At 37.8% G+C, this 20,885-nt stretch overlaps 1 protein-coding gene and 1 pseudogene across 3 annotated transcripts in view; both read left to right on the forward strand.

The window, feature by feature from the left end:
- The window catches only part of KCNMB2 (potassium calcium-activated channel subfamily M regulatory beta subunit 2), a 321,134-nt gene that overhangs the window by 263,366 nt on the left and 36,883 nt on the right, over positions 1–20,885 (forward strand). For all 3 annotated transcript variants that reach the window (XM_033211748.1, XM_033211749.1, XM_033211750.1), the window contains one exon: positions 14,764–14,886. In XM_033211748.1, the coding sequence (XP_033067639.1) occupies positions 14,831–14,886 (56 nt within the window). In that variant the 5' untranslated portion in view covers positions 14,764–14,830. The remainder of the gene's footprint in view (positions 1–14,763; positions 14,887–20,885) is intronic.
- LOC117078488 lies at positions 5–902 on the forward strand (annotated as a pseudogene).

Raw genomic sequence — 20,885 nt, forward strand, 5'->3', positions numbered from 1 at the left:
AATGATGCCCAAGGGTAAAAGTTCTAAAACATGATAAGAATTTTCTCTCAGTGATGACATGGCAGATAAATAAACTAGGAAAAAAAATGATAAGATAAAGTTTTTCTAACCAAGACCTCAAAGCTGGACTAGAGTGTTGGAGGGAAGGAAGTGAGAGAGCAAGCCACCAAGCAGAGGCTGCTCTTCACCATGGGGGCCAATGGAGAGTAGAAGGACTCAGATACAGATGCCTCCAGCCCAGTCTCTGTTGTGGGACTGCAAGGCTGATACACTCCCTGAAGCACCATGGCATGAGGTGGAGGTTCCTATAGCCAAGAAGAAAGAGAAGCAGGGTTCTGAGAAGAGGATTAAGAAGGAACCTGTCATCCAGAAGTCCAGCCTGCTATTTGGCATGGGGCTATCTGGGATCCAAGCCAGCTACCTCATCTCTGAACACCAGCAGGTGGCTCTTCTCATGCAGATGACAGCCAAGGAGTCTGAAAACAGCCCAGAGGACAAAACACCAAATCACCCCTCCCAGTCTACAGTGTGTTGGAAGGGAATAGCTAACTCTGCCTCAAAAAAACAAAGATAAAGGGAACAAGAGAAATGAACAAGGAGAGACCTTTCTACACTGAGCTGCCATCCGAAGGGATATCCAGAATATCAAAGGGCTCGTATGTGAGTGAATGGATATCAACACCAAGGACTTCACAGGCCGGACAGTGCCGCATGAAACATTTAACCAGGGATATTACAAGGTTGCAAAGCAGCCACTGGCCCCAGGTACAGAGGTGAACACCAAAGGCCTGGACGGTAATACGCCTTTGCAGGACACCACCATCAACAGGCATGACAAGGTTGGCATCTTCCCTTGGCCCTTCACATGTCTGCCCTGTCCTGATGTCTGGGTCATTCTGTAGCTTCATGTTCCCCTATCCTAACTAGTCTCATGGTGCTGGGCTAGTAAGTAAGTTTCATGGTGCTGGGCTGAGGAAGTACGTTTTTGCCTCCCGGACCTCAAAGGCCAGCTGTCCCCTCTATCTTCCCCCAGCTTTCTCACCTTGGATCAGCACCTGAACAGCCTCTCATAGTATTCACAGCAAGCACCATCTAAAAAAAGGCTTGTATCCATGAGACATGTAGGTCTGGTTGTGTTTCATCAGGCGAAGGATTACACCAAGTGGAAGGAGGGCTGCAGGGGTTGCTGCTGGTCCCTCTCTTTGTTACTGTGGGACTGTTAGACCTGCAAGGCAGATCCATCCAAGTCTGGAATGAGGAAATACCATTCCACAGGTATAGCCAGTGCATAGGATGATAGAATCAAGATTAGACAAAATGACCATTATAACCAGCCGAGGAGCAGTGAGCACTAAGAGGACTCAGCCTTCATGGGGAAGTGACTGCTTCCAGGTCTGAAGCAAGGAATAACATGATGTATTCAAAACCCTCTGTCCTGCTGGAAAGGAGAGCTGGTAGTCACAGGTGGGAGGGTCTTAAGTCATCACCAGAGCTCTGTGAAGAGCCCCCTGGCCATAGACAGTATAGTTGGAGTGTGGTAAGGACAAGGCCAGGGGGACAAATGGGGCCACATTTGCTTGCATCCATCATACTTTATGGCAAGTCATGCCTGGCCATTGTGGGAGATACTGGAATCCACAGCACCTAGGGTGTAAAAAGCATTTGCGAAATGACAAGTCTCTGTGGGGGATGGAGGGGACTCTGAATTAGAGATTTCTGTGACAATCAGGGAAATCTGAACTGATTCCATATTTGATGTTAAAAAAAATTCCCATTAAATGTTTAGGTAAGATAATGGCATTATGGTTTGTTTTGTTTGTTTTTATAAGGACCCTTCCATAGAAATGTACTGAAAAAGTCTATGCAATGTGATTTGCTAAACAATACCCAGAAAGCAGATAGGTGTGAGTGGAATGGCACTGGCTGTGGGCTGACAGGTGATGCAGCTGGGGCCGGGGGCATCCTTTGAGTTTTTATATTTTTGTAACTATCACTTTTAAACTTTTTTTAAAAGACTCTGTCAAAGACTCTGTAAACATGGTGAGGTAAACAAGATAATGGTCCCCAAGTGCCTATGTCACGACCCTGGAAGCTATGGGTATGTGACCTCACATGGGAGATTATCCAGGATTATTTGGGCTGGCCTAGGGTAATCACATGGGTCCTTGAAGTTTAACAGCTTTTCCTGGCTGAGCCACAGCAATACCAGAAGAAGCTGAAGACATTAGAGCCTGAGGTCCCTCCTCAGGCTTCTTCTGGTATCTGGCCTTGCTGGCCTTGGAGTAGGAGGCCGAGGAATGTGGTGACCTCTAGGGGCTGGGAACAGGAACCTCAGTCCCGCTCCTGCCAGCACCTTGACATTAGCCCAGTTAGGGAGGCAGATTTTGGACCTCTGACTTCCAGAATTGTAGCCTAAGAGTGCAGTGATTTGTTGTAAGTTGCAATAGAAAACTCATACACATAAAAACTATGTGCTGATTAAACAACATAAAATATAATATACTAAATAAAAATAGATTATGTGTATGACAAGACTCTATATTAAACCTCATTACAGATTCTTTTAGTGCACTAATCTCAGACTGAAATAAAGTTGAGATGAAATTTAATATTTGTACTTGAGTTATGTGTGTCGCTGTCCTGGGTGTATGAAACATAGTTTGCTGATGATAAACAGCTGGACACAGCTCTGGAAATGTCATCATGGGTGTTCCTGCCACTAATATTACCACTCTTATGCTTGTAAAGCCAAGCAAGGAAGATACTATCTTACATTACAATGTAAATGAAAATGAAAAATAAACCAGCTTACAAAACTTGGAAAAAGAAGAAAATGTATAAAAAGAGACAAAGAAGGTCATTATGTAATGATAAAGGGGTTAATTCAGCAAGAGGATATAATAATTATAAACATATATGCACCCAACACTGGAGCCTCTAGATATAAAAAGCAAATATTATTAGAGCTAAAGCAAGAGATAAATCCCAAGACAATAATAGCTTCAACACCCCACTTTCAGTATTGGACAGATCATCCAGACAGAAATCAGCAAAGAAATATCGGATTTAATCTGCACTATCGCATAAATTGACGTAATAGATATTTACAGAACATTTCTTCCAATGGCTGCAGAATGCATATCTTTCTCCTCGGCACATAGATCATTCTCAATGATAAACCATATGTTATGCCACAAATAAGTCTTTAAATATTCAAAAAAAATGAAATAATATCAAATATCTTTTCTGACCACAATGGAATAACACTAGAAATCAATATCAAGAGGAATTTCAGAAACTATACAAATGTATGGAAATTAAACAATATGCTCCTGAATGACTAGAGGGTCAATGAATAAATTAAGAAGAAAATTAAAAATTTTATTGAAATAAAAATAGAAATACAATATACCCAAACCTATGGGATACAGTGAAAGCAGTAGTAAGAGGAAAGTTTATAGCAGTAGACACCTACATCAAAAAAGTAGAAAAACTTCAAATAAACAACCTAACGATGCACCTCAAAGAATTAAAAAAGCAGAAGCAAACCAAATCCATTCTTAGTCAAAGAAAAGACATAACAAAGATTAGAGCAGAAATAAAGAAACTGAAATGAAGGAAAACAACACAAAAGATCAATGAAACAAAAAGTTGGTTTTTTGAAAAGATAAAGTTGAAAAACCATTAGCCAGACTAAGGAAACAAGACTCAAATAAATAAAACCAGAGAAGAAAAAGGAGGCAGTACACCTGATACTACAGAAATTCAAAGGATCATTAGAGACTACTATGAGCAACTATATGGCAATAAATTGGAAAACTTAGAAGAAATAGATAAATTCCTAGACACATACAATCCACTAAAATTGAACCAGAAAGGGACTCAAAACCTGAGTAGACCAACAATAAGTAATGAGATCAAAGCCCTAGTAAAATGTTCCTGCAAAGAAAAGCCCAGTACCCAATGGATTCACTGCTGAATTTTACCAAACACTTAAAGAACAACTAATATCAATCCTACTCAAACTATTCAAAACAATAGAGCAGTACAGAACACTTCCCAACTCTTTCTATTAGACCATTATTACCTAGATACAAAAACCAAAGACATCAAAAAAAGAAAATGACAGACCAATATCCCTGATGAATATTGATGCAAAAATCCTCAACAAAATAACAAATCAAACTCAACAACACATTAAAAAGATAATTCATCATGACCAAGTGAGATTAATCCCAGAGATGCATGGATGGTTCAACATATGCAAATCAATCAATCTGATACATCATATAAACAAAATGAAGGACAAAAACCATATGATCATTTCAATTGATGTTGAAAAAGCATTTAATTCTCTGAAGAATGTCAATGGTAGTTTAATAGGAATAGCATTGAATCTATAAATTACTTCGGGCAGTATGGCCATTTTCACGATATTGATTCTTCCTGTCCATGAGCACGGAATATTTTTCCATTTGTTTGTGTCCTCTGTGATTTCCTTGGGCAGTGGTTTGTAGTTCTCCTTGAAGAGGTCCTTCACTTCCCTTCTTAGCTGTATTCCTAGGTATTTTATTCACTTTATAGCAGGCGTGAATGTGAGTTCATTTATGATTTGGCTCTCTGCTTGCCTGTTGTTGGTGTACAGGAATGCTTGTGACTTTTGCACATTGATTTTTTATATTGAGACCTTGCTGAAGTTGCTTATCAGCTTAAGAAACTTCTGGGCTGAGATGATGGGGTTTTCTAGATATAGGATCATGTCATGTGCAAACAAAGACAATTTGACTTCACCTCTTTCTATTTGAATATGGTTTGTTTCTTTCTCTTGCCTGATTGCCCCGGCCAGAATTTCCATACTATGTTGAATAGGAGTAATGAGAGAAGGCATCCTTGTCTTGTGCTGGTTTTCAAGGGGAATGCTTCCAGCTTTTGCCCATTTAGTATGATATTGCCTGTGAGTTTGTCATAAATGGCTTTTATTATTTTGAGGTATGTTCCTTCAATACTTAGTTTATTAAGAGTTTTTAACATGAAGGGATGTTGAATTTTATCAAAGGCCTTTTCTGCATCTATTGAGATAATTATGTGGGTTTTTTTTTTTAGATCCGTTTATGTGATGAATTACGTTTGTTGATTCGTGTATGTTGCACCAGCCTTGTATCCTGAGGTTGAAGCCCACTTAATTGTGGTGGATAAGCTTTCTGATATGCTGCTGTATTCGATTTGCCAGTATTTTATTGAAAATTTTTGCATGTATGTTCATCAGTGATATTGGGATATAGGTTTTCTTTTTTTGATGTATCTCTGTCAGGTTTTGGTATGAGGATGATGCTGGCCTTATAGAATGTGTTAGGGAGAAGTCTCTCCTTTTCAATTGTTTGGAGTAGTTTCAGAAGAAAGTGTATCAGCTTTGTACTTCTGGTAGAATTCAGCTGTAAATCCATCTGGTCCTCGGCTTTTTGGGTTTTTGTTTTTTTGTTGTTGTTGTTGGTTGTTGTTGTTGTTTGGTTTGTTTGGTAGGCTCATTGCAGCACTATTCACAATAGCAAAGACATGGAATCAACCCAAATGCCCATCAACGATAGACTGGATAAAGAAAATGTGGTACATATACACCATGGAATACTATGCATCCATAAAAAGTAACAAGATCATGTTCCTTGCAGGGACATAGATGGAGCTGGATGTCATTATCCTAAACAAACTAATGCGGTAACAGAAAACCAAACACCGCATGTTCTCACTTATAAGTGAGAGCTGAACAATGGGAACACATAGACACTGGGAGGGGAACTACACACACTGGGGTCTGTCAGGGAGTGAGGGGAGGGGAGGGAGAGCATTAGGACAAACAGATAATACATGCTGGGCTTAATTACTAGGTGGTGGGTTGATGGGTGCAGCTAACCATCATGGCACATGTTTACCTATGTAACAAACCTGCGCATCCTGCACTTGTACCCCATAACTTAAAAATTAAAATTAAAAAAGAAAAAAAAAGAAATTAAAATAAACAATGTGATGTTGGTCACTGACTCAAAAAGAAAGCACTTAATAAAATACAATATCCCTTGATGATTAAAAAACTCTCAAAAAACTAGGCATAGAAGGAACATATCTCAACATAAGAAAGGCCATTTATGACATACCCATAGCTGATATCATACTGAATGGGAAAAAAGTGAAAGCCTTTTCTCTGAGATCTGGAACACACCAAGGATGCTTACTTTTACCACTGTTATTCAACATAGTACTGGAAACTCTAGCTAGAGCAATCAGACAAGGGAGAGAAATAAAAGACATCCAAATTGGAAAGGAAGAAGTCAAATTATCCTTGTTTGAAGACTACATAATCCTATAAAAACCCTAAAGACTTCCCCAAAAACCTATTAGAACTGATAAACAAATTCAGTAAAGTTGCAGGATACAAAAATCAACACACAAAAATAGTGGAATTTCTATATACCAACAGCAAACAATCTGAAAAAGAAATTAAGAAAGTAATTCCACTTACAATAACTACAAATAAAATAAAATATCTGGAAATAAACTTAACCAAAGAGGTGAAAGAACTCTACAATGAAAACTATAAAACAATGATGCAAAATCTTGAAGAGTTCACAAAAAATGAGAAGATATTCCATAGTCATGAATCGGGAGAATCAATATTGTTAAAATGTCCATACTACCCAAAGCAATCTACAAATTCAATGCAATCCCTATCAAAATACCAATGACACTCTTCACAGAAATAGAAAAGTGATCCCATGATTTATATGGAACCACAAAAGACCTAGAGTAGCCAAAGTCACACTGACAAAAAAAGAGCACAACGGGAGGAATCATATTATCTGACATCAAATTATGCTATACAGCTATAGTAACCAAAACAGCATGGCACTGGAAGAAAAAGAGACAAATAGACCAATGAGACAAAATAGAGAACCCAGAAATAAATCTACACATCTACATTAAACTCATTTTCAACAAAGGTAGCAAGAACATACATTGGGGGAAAAGATAGTCTTCTTAATAAATGGTGCTGGGAAAATAAGTATCTATATGCTGAAGAATGAAACCAGACTCTATCTCTTGCCATGTGCAAAAAACAAATCAAAATGGATTAAAAACTTAAATCTAAGACCTCAAACCATGAAACCACTGTAAGAAAACATTGAGGAAGCTCTCAAGGACATTGGTCTGGGCAAAGATTTATTGAACAATACCCCCAAAACACAGGAAAACAAAGCAAAAATCGACCAATGAGATCACATCAAAGTAAAAAGCTTCTGCATAACAAAGAAAAGAATCAACAAAGTGAAGAGACAACCCACAGAATGGGAGAAAATATCTGCAATCTATCCATCTGACAAGGGATTAGTAACTACAATATATAAGGAGCTCAAACAAATCTACAGGAAAAAAATCTAATAATCTGATTAAAGAATAGGCAAAAGTTCTGAATAGACATTTCTTAATAGAAGACATACAAATGGCAAACAAGTATATGAAAAGGTGCTCATCATCATCGGTCATCAAAGAAATGCAAATTAAAACTACAGTGAGATATCATCTCACCCCAATTAAAATGGCTTTTATCCAAAAGACAGGGAATAACAAATGCTAATGAGGATGTGAAGAAAAGGGAACCCTTGTACACTGTTGGTGGGAATGTAAATTAGTACAACCAATATGGAGAACAGTTTGGAGGTTCCTCAAAAAAATAAAAATAGAACTACCATATAATCCAGCAAATCTGCTGCTAGATAAACCCAAAAGAATGCAATTCAGTATATCAAAGAGATACCTGTACTACCATGTTTGTTGCAGCACTATTCACAATAGCCAAGATTTGGAAGCAACCTAAGTATCCATCAACAGATGAATACATAAAGAAACTATGGCACATATACACAATGAAGTACTATTCAGCCATAAAAAAATAGATCCTGTCATTTATTCCAACATAGATAGACCTGGAGGTCATTACATTAAGTGAAATAAGTCAGGCACAGAAAGAAAAAGTTTGCATGGCCTCACCCATTTGTGGAAGCTAAAAGTTAAAACAATTGAATTCATGGAGATACAGAGTAGAAGAATGGTTACCAGAGGCTGGAAGGAGAGTTGGAAATGGAATGAGGATGGTTAATGGATACAAAATATAGTTACATAGAATGAATAAGATCTAGTATTTAATAGCACAACAGGGTGACTGCAGTTTACAATAATTTATTGCACATTTTAAAATAACTAAAAGAGTAATAATTGTATGGTTTGTAACATGATGAAACGATAAATGCTCGAGGTGATGGATACCGCATTTACCCTGATATGATTATTACCCATTGGATGCCTGTATCAAAATAACTCACGTACCCCATAATATATGCAATACTATGTACCCATAAAAATTAAAAAGAAAGACAGAAAAGCAGTCTGCAATAAAAATCCAAAGAATATATTATCTCTTATTTCATTCTTCTCAAAAGACAATAGTGTTCTGCAATTCACTCTTCTTTTCCTCTACAATTGGGCAGCAAGCAGGGCTATTCACTCAATCTTCTAGGCATCAAATTGGGAGAGAAAAGTATTTTTCATTCTTGTTATGAAGCATTATCAAGAGACTATTCAGTGGTACTTACTATTTCCCAAAATTGTACTGACATTAAAGGGGTAGATAGAGAAATAAGAATCCACAAAAGAAATTGAAGGAGCACCTAGATAATGAGAAGGAAAGCCAAGAGATCATTGTCCTCTAAGTCAAGGTTGCAAAGCATTTACAACATTTCTCTTTATAGTAGAAGGAAATGAGCAACAATATCAAATTCAGCAAGCTGAGAGCTTAAGTAAATGTGGAGAGACAACTATTATATACACCTGCTGGGAAGTCATAGAAACCTTGGAAGAGAGCTGGTGTGGCGTAGTACAGATGTTGATTTGTTATTCTGACTCTTCCATAGACTGCACTCCTTAGAAGCAGGTCTGAATGTTTTGGTCCCCACAGTACCTAGGACAGCACCTGGAATGTAAGAGGCACTTATAAATGTTCGGCAAATAAATGAACTAAAACAAAGTAAAGTATGTAGTGGATTTGGAGGGAAAATATCCCAATGATATTTAAAATAGATTGTAATAAGATGCACCAATATTTTCTTATTTAAATCACTAAGTCTAAAATTATTACCACATATTTAGCTTCTTCCCCGAAGGCCCTGAAGCCAAAACAACTCAATTCCTAAGGAGAACATATAATTTACCGCCTAGAAAGATAAAGTCTCATACATTAGAAGCAACCCTAAGTTTCTGTGCTTAGAGTGACCTTTTGAGTTGCCAAAGTGATGTCATTAGTGTTATAGTTTTATGCAAGATTAGGCATGCAATTATGTGTTAAATATCCATGGGCTCCTGCTTGCTCATTTAATAAAGCAGAGTTCATTAAGATTATCCCAAATGCGTAACTCAGGGCCACTGACACTAGAAAACTGCAACCACTTTGTTCTTTTCCTACCCCATATCTCACTTGCCCTTGCAGCTGTCACCTTGAGGCCTCAGCACTGGTAGGAAGTGAGAAGCCACTGTGAAGTGGCACCCAGCAGAAGCTTCTAGAAACAGAAAGAGTATCCATAAATAATAAAACTTAAATGAAATCAGAACCTGAGAGGTTATAGTCGTGTTTCTTGGCTGCCCATCACAATTACCTGGACAGCTTCCAAAAATACATTAATGCCAGAGACCCACCCCCAGAGGTTCTCATTGCTCTTGAGTGAGACCCAGGCACCAGTATTTTTTAAAAGTTCTTCCAGATAATTCTAATGTGTGGCCAGCATGTGTGACCAGCATTCAGAGGCACTGTCTTTATGTTTTTCTCTCTCAGAATGGGTATCAGAACTTAATGCTAATGAGAAAGTACTTCAGATTTTATCACCCTATATCTCGGAAAACCACTTTTCCTCTATTGAGTGCCACTGACCCATAAGAAAAAAAAAAAGTCAATAGTCTAAATGTACAAGCACAAAGTGACTTAATCGAATTTTTTACAAAACAAAAAAATTCAATCCATTTGTTTTTAAGTTTAATAATGGGGTGAAAAAGAAGTAACCTATTGGTTAGTGTGTGCCACTAACCAATTATTATGTTATTATGTTATTATGTTTCATGGTCTACTTTAAACACTTTTATATGTATTGTTTTATTTAGTCTCCCAAGCAACGTAGAAAGGCAAATATTATTATTCCCATTTTTACGGTCAAGGAAACAAAAACTCAGAGATGTTAAATTGACTTGTCCAAAGTCACAGAGTTGGCATATGGTGATGCCAGAAGGCAAACAAACAAATGGCTCCATCTGCTGCTCTCACTCATCTCTTTTCATCAGGCCATGCTGCCCTATCTAAAGAAAACCTTAGTGAATGATACTTCACCAAGCAATAGAAATTTTCTCTCCAAGCCAATGAAAGGGATAGATGGAGCTGGACAATCAAGAGAAGGAAAGAAAAGAAGTAGAGTAAGAAGAATGAAATTCAGTGCAAGCTAAGAGAAGGGTCAGAAAGGAGACATCAACTGCACCCAGCAGATGAGTCACAGTGCATGAGGCCAAAGTCATACTAAATGGCCACATTTCCCAATAGCTACTTAGATGGTAAGCATCTAAGTAGCAGCAGATACAACCAGTGTGTTACCATGTGTCCTGGATTGTGCTTTAAGGGTGCATAAGACACAGTCCTGCCCTACAGATGCTTATAACCTACCATGGGAGGCAGATTTGCACACAAACAGGATAGATTTTGCCTTGCCTTAGCAGAAGTAAGTACCGAGAACTGGGAGCAGAGATGAAGAAGCTGTTCATATGGGTCAGAGAAGACTTCACAGAAGAGGGTCATCTGAGATGGCTTTGAAACAGGGTAACTCATTCACCATGAAGACAGAAGGAATGGCCGAACTGAATCATGGAAATAGAAACTAGCAAGGTGTATGTTTGAGAAATGGAAAGGGCCCTTTATAAATTTCTGAGACAAGGAAATTATCCCATTCTCACTGACTCCCTCCTTTTACTCAGGGCTGAGATTGTGTCTTCTAGCTTTGAATTTTTATGTCACACTCATCTGCAGTTATATAGGAATGGTTCTGCCAGGTTCACTCCAGTTCCTAGATCATTTAATGGTGGAATTAGATTCAGGTTTCCTCTCCTCACTGCCCACAGCTCTGTGCAGCCACTATACAACGCTTATCTCTGTTTTATGTTAGGATTCCAAATTATAAAATTGTATAAAGTAGTTTCTTTTTTGGTCTCTATATCCCTATCCTGATCACAATTCAAATGATAAGTTTCTTGTCCTATAAAATGAGCAAAATTGAATTAATTTCTTAAGGTGCTCAGAAAGGCTGTCTTTGAGCTGGGAAAGAACTTCCAAGCCAGCTTCCATTAACACATTTGGAATTCTAGGTGTTTCTTTGAAGCCTGGAAATTTTTTTTTAACCTTTACACTATTGCCTTTAAAGCAGCTACTTCCTTTTGTTTTAATTAACAATGACTTTAGCAGGTTTTAAATAATGGTTTGTCTTTATGAAAGAAAACTAGGGTGGAAACACTCCAAATCCACTTTTTTGGGATAAACTGAGGAGTCATTAAGTCCTTTCCAACAAGATTTAGACAGTTCATTAGAATAAATATATATTTCATCTCCCACTTTCTATATCATCTTAAAACAGAGCAAAGGTACAGTGCTGGAATAATGACACACAGTCTGAAAAATATTCTAAATGTACTGAAATCATTGCAGTGCCTTTCACTTTGTAGTTTCAAAACATTTATAATTTGTATGATGTGTCTATTAAACGCTGCCTAATAGCCAGGAACAGGACAGCACTCAGGAATTTATTGGTTTACTTAGACTCAAATTGTGACCAAACCCTGTGAAGGAATGACTAAAGCAATCAGAGGATTCCACTGGAGTCCAAGTTGAAATAACTTCTTGAAAGTTTAAGCCAATCCTCATTCTTATGAAGTAATTCATTCAATTTAGATTAAAAGTATTCTTACTTCCTGAAAGTTAACTGGTTTTAATAATGGATGTAGTCCCTATTCTATTTGATATTTTAGAGATGCTCAAAAAGAAACATAAATGACTTTAAACAACCCAGACCTAAGCCATTTAAACAGACAGCAGATTTAATTTCTATGTCTTTCTAAATCTAGAGTCTAGGACATCCATTCAGGTGAATCCTTTGATTCCTGCCATTATCCTAGAACAAGGGTAGATGTATGAATTCTTGCATCTATACTGGTTACTAAACTCCCAGCCTCTGTTGTACCTCCCACAGTCTCTGTTACTCATAGCTCTGATGCTGACCCAAGGGTTATAAAAGGAGATCAATTCCCAGACCTAATCCCAGAAAGTAAATACACAACAACATAGTATATGCTTAGATCCCTCTTCAATTTATTGAATCACAAAATATTGGCGCTGAGAGGAATCTTAGAAGCTAACAGTTTCAAACTCTCCATGGTACAGAGTAAGCCCTAGAGATGTTAAGTGACTTTCTCAAGGTCACACAGCTAGTTAGTGACAAAACTGGGCCCATAACCAACCACTTACTATGAGTGTATGCTCTGATCCCTTGCTACTCAGTGTTGTCTGCAGACCAGCAATATCAGCATCACTTGAGAGCTTGTTAGAAAGGCAGGCTCTCAGGCTCCACCCAAGACCCTCTAAAGCAGAATTTGCATAGTAACAATTTTTTTTTTTAAACAGGGTGTCCCTGTGTCATCCAGGCTGGAGTGGTGCAGTGACACAACCACGGCTCACTGCAGCCTGGAACTCCCAGGCTAAAGCTATCCTCCCACCTTAGCCTCCTGAGTAGCTGGTACTACAGGCACACACTACGACACGTGGCTAATGTTTTTTATTTTTAATTTTGTGTAGAGATGGGATCTTGCTATGTTGCCAGGTCTGGTCTCAAATTCCTGGACTCAAGTGATCCTCCCTACTAAGCCTCTCAAATTGCTGAGATTACAGGCATACGCCACCACAACTGGCCCAAATCTTTAGGTCATTCATATGCACATTACAGAGCTGAAGCCAAGCCAGGCACATTGGCAAGCACCTGTAGTCCCAACTACTGGGGAAGTTGAGGAGGTAGGATTTATTTTATCTAGTTAGTTAGTTAGTTAGTTTTGAGATGGAGTCTCGCTCTGTCACCCAGGCTGGAGTGCAGTGGCGAGATCTCGACTCACTGCAAGCTCCGCTGCCTGGGTTCAAGCCATTCTCTTGCCTCAACCTCCCAAGGAGGTGGGACTACAGGCACCCACCACCACGCCCGGCTAACTTTTTCTATTTTTAGTAGAGACAGGGTTTCATCATGTTAGCCAGCATGGTCTCGGTCTCCCTACCTCATGATCCGCCCGCCTCGGCCTCCCAAAGTGCTGCGATTACAGGCATGAGCCACCAGGCCTGGCCAGAGGTAGGATTTCTTGAACTCAGGAGTTTGAGGATGCAGTGAGCTATGATTGTGCACGGGAAGAGCTGCTGTATTTCTGCCTGGGAAATGTAGCAAGTTCTCATCTCTAAAGAATATATTTTTAATTTAAAAACTAAAAGAATTGAAGGCAAGTAGATGTTGGTTTGAAGCATGGTTCTACCCCTTCCAGCTGTAAGCAAAAATCTCAAACTCCTGAAAGCATCATTTAGAATCTGGAAATGATATCACTACCCACCTTGCAGAGTCTTCATTGTATAAGCATAACATAGATATATGCATATGCATTTCATGAAATATGTATGTGCAGAAATAATATATTCAAAGTGCATGGCATATAGTAGAGAATATGGTATACAGTAGCTAATGTTAATTCCCGTCTCATGCTTATCATTAATATTGTGCTTAACCATACTGAAAGCTACTAATGACTATGCATCCATGAAGGAATCACTAGTCTTCCTTCCTTGGTTCTAATGTGTTAAATATCATTTTAACTTTTATATATGATTAAGACTTCTTTACTTAATGTTCCTAACTCCCAAGAAAATTATTATTATGTGGAAAACAAATAATAATAGCTAACTACTTTTAGTGCTGTGCTTAGAGAGGAAAGAACATCTGCCAAAGCCAAGTCATAATAACAATTAAAAAAAAAAAAAAAACCATAACATTCTTAATACATCTTGACTCTAGATCCTACAAATCTGGTTTCTCCAGAAGCCAGAGAGTATCAGCTGCCACTGATGCTATAATTTTCTTAGGCAGAGACTCAACTGCCGTGGGCAGATGCCACAACAGCAGCAAAAGTGGGGCACGGTTAAAAGATGACATTTCATCACCAACATGTCACACTTGTCAGCATTTAAAAAAAAAAAAAAACAGATTGAAAAGAAGAAGTCAAATTTTAGTATCCAAATTTGAACTAAAATTTTGGAAAAATACAGCATAGTAAAGAGTGTGAAACTGTACCAAAGTGATATTTTGAAGGAGATATTTTGGGGAAAATGTGACTTTAACATCAATTAGAAAACCATGTTTTCCTAAGGCAGTAATTCTCAATCCTAGCGGTGCATTACAATCAGCTAAGGAAGCTTTAAAAAGATCGAATGCAAATTTCTGAGAGAGGACCAGGCTCCAGTGCTTTTTCAAAAATTCCCAGTCAATTGTAATATGCAGCCGGGATTGAGAACCACTGCCCCTATGGCATCACAACCCTGTTGTTAAGTAAGAGTCCATCCACTGAGAGCTCTTCATTGCTGTTAACTTCAGTGTGTACCTCTTCTAGGTCTTTTTGCCATTCCTCCAGGACATCCACCATAAGGAAAGGAGACCCTGGACCAACATTCTCTAAGATGTTTATATGGACCAGTGGCCGGACCTCTTCATCTTACAGACATGATGAAAAAAGGTAAATACACTGGGATTCTGGGAACTCTTCAGAAGCATTTAACCTGACTTTCCAAAGAGGATACTGACAGGAAAGTAGTAGGCAACTGAGCCTTGTGCTTTGCAATGTGCGGATGGACTCTACACTACAGGAGTAGGGTTTCAGACACTTCGGCCTTCCTTCTCTTTTTACTTTACATGTTTGCTTTCAGCACATACCCTTGCAAAAGTTGTTCCCTGTCAGAAATTCCCATGTCACAAGCTCTTTGCTTAGCTAACTCCAGCTCTGCCTTCAGATACCCAATGTGAACCACCACTCCCATCAGCCTTTTTAGCCAAACAGACAGTGTTGTTGAATTTCCAGCACCTAGCACTGTACCTGGCACACGGTGCTCAATAAATACTGAGCACCAAATGTATTAATAATAATTTGTTAACTGAATTAATTTTATTAATTAACAATAACAATTAAATAAAATATAATTAATAAAATAATAAATACCGAGAACCACTGGCAATTCAGTTTCTTCTTCCAAAGTGATGAAAACTGCATTTCCGGGCACTGGACATACGGCAGGGAAGGAAAACAGAAACTATAAGAGGAGGAAAAGAGGACAGACAAATCCACTGAGCCCTCAAAAATCATTGGAATAATAGTCTGGGGGAAGGGAAAAATGAGGGAATAAGAAGAAAGATAAAGGGCAAAGGCAGCATTAATAAAAGACAAGATGACCATTGTGCAACTCAATCCAGTCCTCTCATTTGGGTTTAGGGAGTAAATGTATTCATAAAATTCTCTAGTCATTTTTAAATATTTAGTCTTCCTCTTTCCCATGACCTTGCACTATTATTTGGGTTAAGTGAAGCTAAATTTTAAGTATAACTGCCTTTACCAGCATATTGCAACAGAAGCAAGTTGCAAATCAGGCAGAATCTGATAGAAATCAGGATCGATTTGGTTGAAGGAAATTTGTGAAAAACTGATAAAATAAAAATTAAAATTAAAAATTACAATTGATAAAAGTTGGTAAGGCACAAGGAGAAGAATCTGAAGGAGGTTTGCCTGAATACTGTTTTCAGAGCTTATACTTTTATTTTTCTTCTAAAACCTCAATTGCCTCACAGATAAAAATTATTTTAAAAATTTCAAAAGCAAAGTTGTTCTTCACAATAATTATATATTACAGCAAAAATTGGGAAGCAACTTGAAAATTCACAATAGAAAATCTGCTAAATAAATCACTGAATGTAATATAGCACTTAGCACTTTAAAATGCTTTGACATAATATTAACTGAAAAAAGCAAGTTGAAAATTTGCATACAAACTATGATTGCAGCCACAAAAAATATACATAGGCAAAAGCCTGGAAGAAATAGCATGGTTTTTACTGCTCTACTTTCCAAATGCTTTGTAATATCTTGTTACCTTAATTATGGAAAAAATAATTATATGATATTTAACTAAAATTATAGCCCAGAAGGCAACTAATGTTGCCTTGTCAGCATTTAAAAAACAAGTCCCAGTGCTCATCACGACACCAAGCAAATTAACTGAAAATTTACTTTACTTGAACATCTCTAGGTTTTCACTGCTTTTTCTCAAGGTTTAATCAAATTATTTTTCATTTGCTTTCAAGCTGAATCATCTTTCAGCAAGATCTTTTCTTTAACACTGTAAAATTTCACATGCCATTTCAAATTCTATATGTGAAAGTGCAGAAAGGCAGAGATTTGGTCCTACAACTTCCATCCCAGGACCAAATCCAAGAGTTTTGTTGCCCTACAGGAATATGGTAACTGTCAACAGCCAGCTGTCCTGAAATTCTGAAGGCAAGTGAAGTGTAATGTATTTCTTTCACCTTCTATTTACTCTCAGCAAATAATTCAATACACTTTGCTACTTTTTATGAACAAAGGAATTAACCTTTAAGAAGCAATTACTGTGTACTGTAGGTTTTAATTGTGTTCTCTTAAGATAGAGATTATTATGCCCGCTTCACAGATGAGGAAACTGAGGCTTTTTAAATAATGGAGAGATTTTCAATAACTTCCAAAGGCCCAACAACTAGCCAGCGATGAAATCAGGATTTGAACCCAAGCTGATGCTCTCTCCCTGTACCCCAGTACCTGCCCATGCTCTTGTCAAACTTGAAATACTTGGAGTGATAGTGAACAGCCAAGCCCACAAGGGGAAAAGTATGTTAAAATAGAATTGGATATTGCATATCAAAGAAGATAATAAACATGTGACTGACAAATTGGTAATATTTGTGGAGTTGGAAAGGCGTGAACAATTAGCTTACTATATTCTGCATCAATAAGATTCTATGAAACTGAAATTGCTGTTTTAACTTTTTATTTTTAAAGTATGATTTCAGGACTTTGGGATTTATAATAATTAAAATATTGACTATGAAGAAATTATTTTTCAGCAAGCTTTATTTATGGGATGGGGATGCAAAAGCTTATTAAATAAGTCTGCATGGCCAAAAAGTACAAGCAACAGAATCTGCCATTAAGCTGGTATCCTTAGTTTAATGTTGGAAGTTCATTTGCCTGTGCTTTTTTCTTGACCACATCTTCGTCTTTGCTGCTTAATTCACAAACTCTTGGAAGATCCGACTCAGATTTTAAACTGACTTTGAGCAGTATCTGTGGCTCTGTTTAAGGTGCTCTCGGTGGCAGTAAACATGGTGATAATGAAGATGATGATGGCTGACAATTAATCTACATAATTAAGGTCCTCAAGTTAATTATTTGGAAATAAATTAACTAGATTGTCTGACAGCACTGCCTCAAATTGCTGGTAATTCAGTTTCTCCTCGTTCTGCAAACCTGGCCTGTGTGTGTGCCTGGCTTCTCCAGCTGTGTTCCCACAGCAATCCCAGAAGCCAGGCCGTCCAAAATCCTCAGCTGCTCTCCACACCTCCTCTTCCTGAGAACAGGGCCAAGTATGTCAGGATATTGGATTCCCTGGGATTACTCAAATGGTAGAATACCAGGAAACCAGCTTAAGGGCCAGCAGAGCAACTTAAGAGGAAGGAAAAGTTCACTGAAAATTCTGAAACCAAATGTTTTCTTGCTCAGAAGAGATGGAAATCAGTTTTACTTTTTTTTTCTTCATTTTAATTCCAAGCCAGATCTTTTTCTGATCATCTTCTATATGCAAAACATAAGGTCCTATCTTCATCTTCCATTCTGCAACCCAGCAATATGGAGAAATATTTTTTTCTTCTCACAACAAACTTCTTTGTTAGTTGAACTTACTTTAATCCCTAAATTTCTTTTTTTTTTTTTTTTTTTTTTTGAGATGGAGTCTCGCTCTGTCGCCCAGGCTGGAGTGCAGTGGCGCAATCTCTCTCACTGCAACCTCTGCCTCCCGGGTTCACGCTATTCTGCCTCAGCCTCCCTAGTAGCTGGGACTACAGGTGCCTGCCACCATGCCTGGCTAATGTTTTTTGTTTGTGTGTGTGTGTGTGTATTTTTAGTAGAGACGGGGCTTCACCATGTTAGCCAGGATGGTCTCGATCTCCTGACCTCGTGATTCGCCCACTTCAGCCTCCCAAAGTGCTGCGATTACAGGCGTGGGTCACCGTGTCTGGCCTGATCCCCAAATTTCAAGCAGCAAAAAAACAGAATAATAAATTTAGAAATTAAAAAAGAGAGAGGTTTTTAAGCTAAGGGCATTAAAGACTGTTAATCAAATATTCTTTAAATCGTTTGTATTAAATATTGAAGTGATACAAATGAATATTTATTACATATGTTAATATACAAAGAATCATATTATAAACATCCAGGTACCCATCATTCAGCTTAAAAAACAAAACAATCAGAATTTTTGAAGCCCTGGAGGATGCCTTCCTAATACTATTCTACTCCCCATCCCAGCACCCAACCCAGAGATAATCAATATCCTGAATTTTGGGTATATCGTTCCCCAATTTTTTTCATGAGTTTATCGTATTTGGATCTTCAAACAATATATTGTTTACATCTGAATGTTTGGAGACTTCATATAAATGGAATCATGCCATATTTATTCTGCAACTTGCTTTTTTCACCAAACATTATGTTGCTATGATTTGCCAATGCTGGCGTGAGTCCCTGTAGTTCATTTTTTCTGCTATGTAGTATCCCACTGCATGAACATACTACCGTTTAATCATTCAGTCCACTGCTAAGGGACATTCACATTATTTTCCAGTTCTTTTGTCTTTGCCAACAATGCTGCTATTCTTGTATATGCCCCTTTGTGCATATGTATGAACATTTCTTAAGATTTATGCCGAACATGGGAATGGTTGGTTCAAAAGTATACACAGCTTTAATTTTACCAAATAATGCCATGGTTTTCCAAAGGAGCCATACATGTGATTCCCATTGCTCTACAGCCTTATTTAGAGTTTTCAGATTTCTAATTTTCATTAATCCAGAGGGTATTGTTATTTTAATTTTCATTTCTCAGATTAGTAATGAGATTGAATCAATTTCTTTAGTCCTTTATTCTGAGTTCACTGTTTAATATTTGGCCCAATTAGGTCAAATACTTGACTGTTCAAATAATTTGCGATTATTTCATTAGATTTATACTTAAGTAACATTATGCAGCAATTATAGTCATATTTCTATCATTTTTCTACTGGATTGTCTTTTACTTGACTTGTAGGAATTCATTATAAAAGTCCATGTTAATTATTTATCTGCTATATGTATGCAAATAGCTTCTCCCAGTTTGTGGTTTGGCTTTTCACTTTATTTATCATGTCTTTTGATAAATATATTAATATGTTCTTAATTTTAATATATTCTAAGTTAACAATTTTTGGAAAATTTTGAAATCCTATCCTACTCCAGATTCAAATAGACATCTTCCTGCACAGTTTTCTAAATTTTATGTAGCATTATCTTTCACAATTAAGTATTTAATCTTCTGGAATTGACACCCAACATCCAGTTTTTTGTTTGTTTGTTTGTTCTTTTATTATTATACTTTAAGTTCTAGGGTACATGTGCATAACGTGCAGGTTTGTTACATATGTATACTTGTGCATGTTGGTGTGCTGCACCCATCAACTCGTCAGCACCCATCAACTCGTCATTTACATCAGGTATAACTCCCAATGCAATCCCTCCCCCCTACCCCCTCCCCATGATAGGCCCCGATGTGTGATGTTCCCCTTCCCGAGTCCAAGTGATCTCATTGTTCAGTTCCCACCTATGAGTGAGAACACGCGGTGTTTGGTTTTCTGTTCTTGCGATAGTTTGCTGAGAATGATGGTTTCCGGCTGCATCCATGTCCCTACAAAGGACACAAACTCATCCTTTTTTATGGCTGCATAGTATTCCATGGTGTATATGTGCCACATTTTCTTAATCCAGTCTGTCATTGATGGACATTTGAGTTGATTCCAAGTCTTTGCTATTGTGAATAGTGCTGCAATAAACATACATGTGCATGTGTCTTCACAGCAGCATGATTTATAATCCTTTGGGTATACACCCAGTAGTGGGATGGCTGGGTCATATGGTACATCTAGTTCTAGATCCTTGAGGAATTGCCATACTGTTTTCCATAATGGTTGAACTAGTTTACAATCCCACCAACAGTATAAAAGTGTCCCTATTTCTCCACATCCTCTCCAGCACCTGTTGTTTCCTGACTTTTTAATGATTGCCATTCTAACTGGTGTGAGATGGTATCTCATTGTGGTTTTGATTTGCATTTCTCTGATGGCCAATGATGATGAGCATTTTTTCATGTGTCTGTTGGCTGTATGAATGTCTTCTTTTGAGAAATGTCTGTTTATATCCTTTGCCCACTTTTTGATGGGGTTGTTTGTTTTTTTCTTGTAAATTTGTTTGAGTTCTTTGTAGATTCTGGATATTAGCCCTTTGTCTGATGAGTAGATTGCAAAAATTTTCTCCCATTCTGTAGGTTGCCTGTTCACTCTGATGGTAGTTTCTTTTGCTGTGTAGAAGCTCTTAAGTTTAATTAGATCCCATTTGTCAATTTTGGC

The sequence above is a fragment of the Trachypithecus francoisi genome, unplaced genomic scaffold, assembly GCF_009764315.1.
Source record: "Trachypithecus francoisi isolate TF-2019V2 unplaced genomic scaffold, Tfra_2.0 Lachesis_group0, whole genome shotgun sequence".
Lineage (NCBI taxonomy): Eukaryota > Metazoa > Chordata > Mammalia > Primates > Cercopithecidae > Trachypithecus > Trachypithecus francoisi.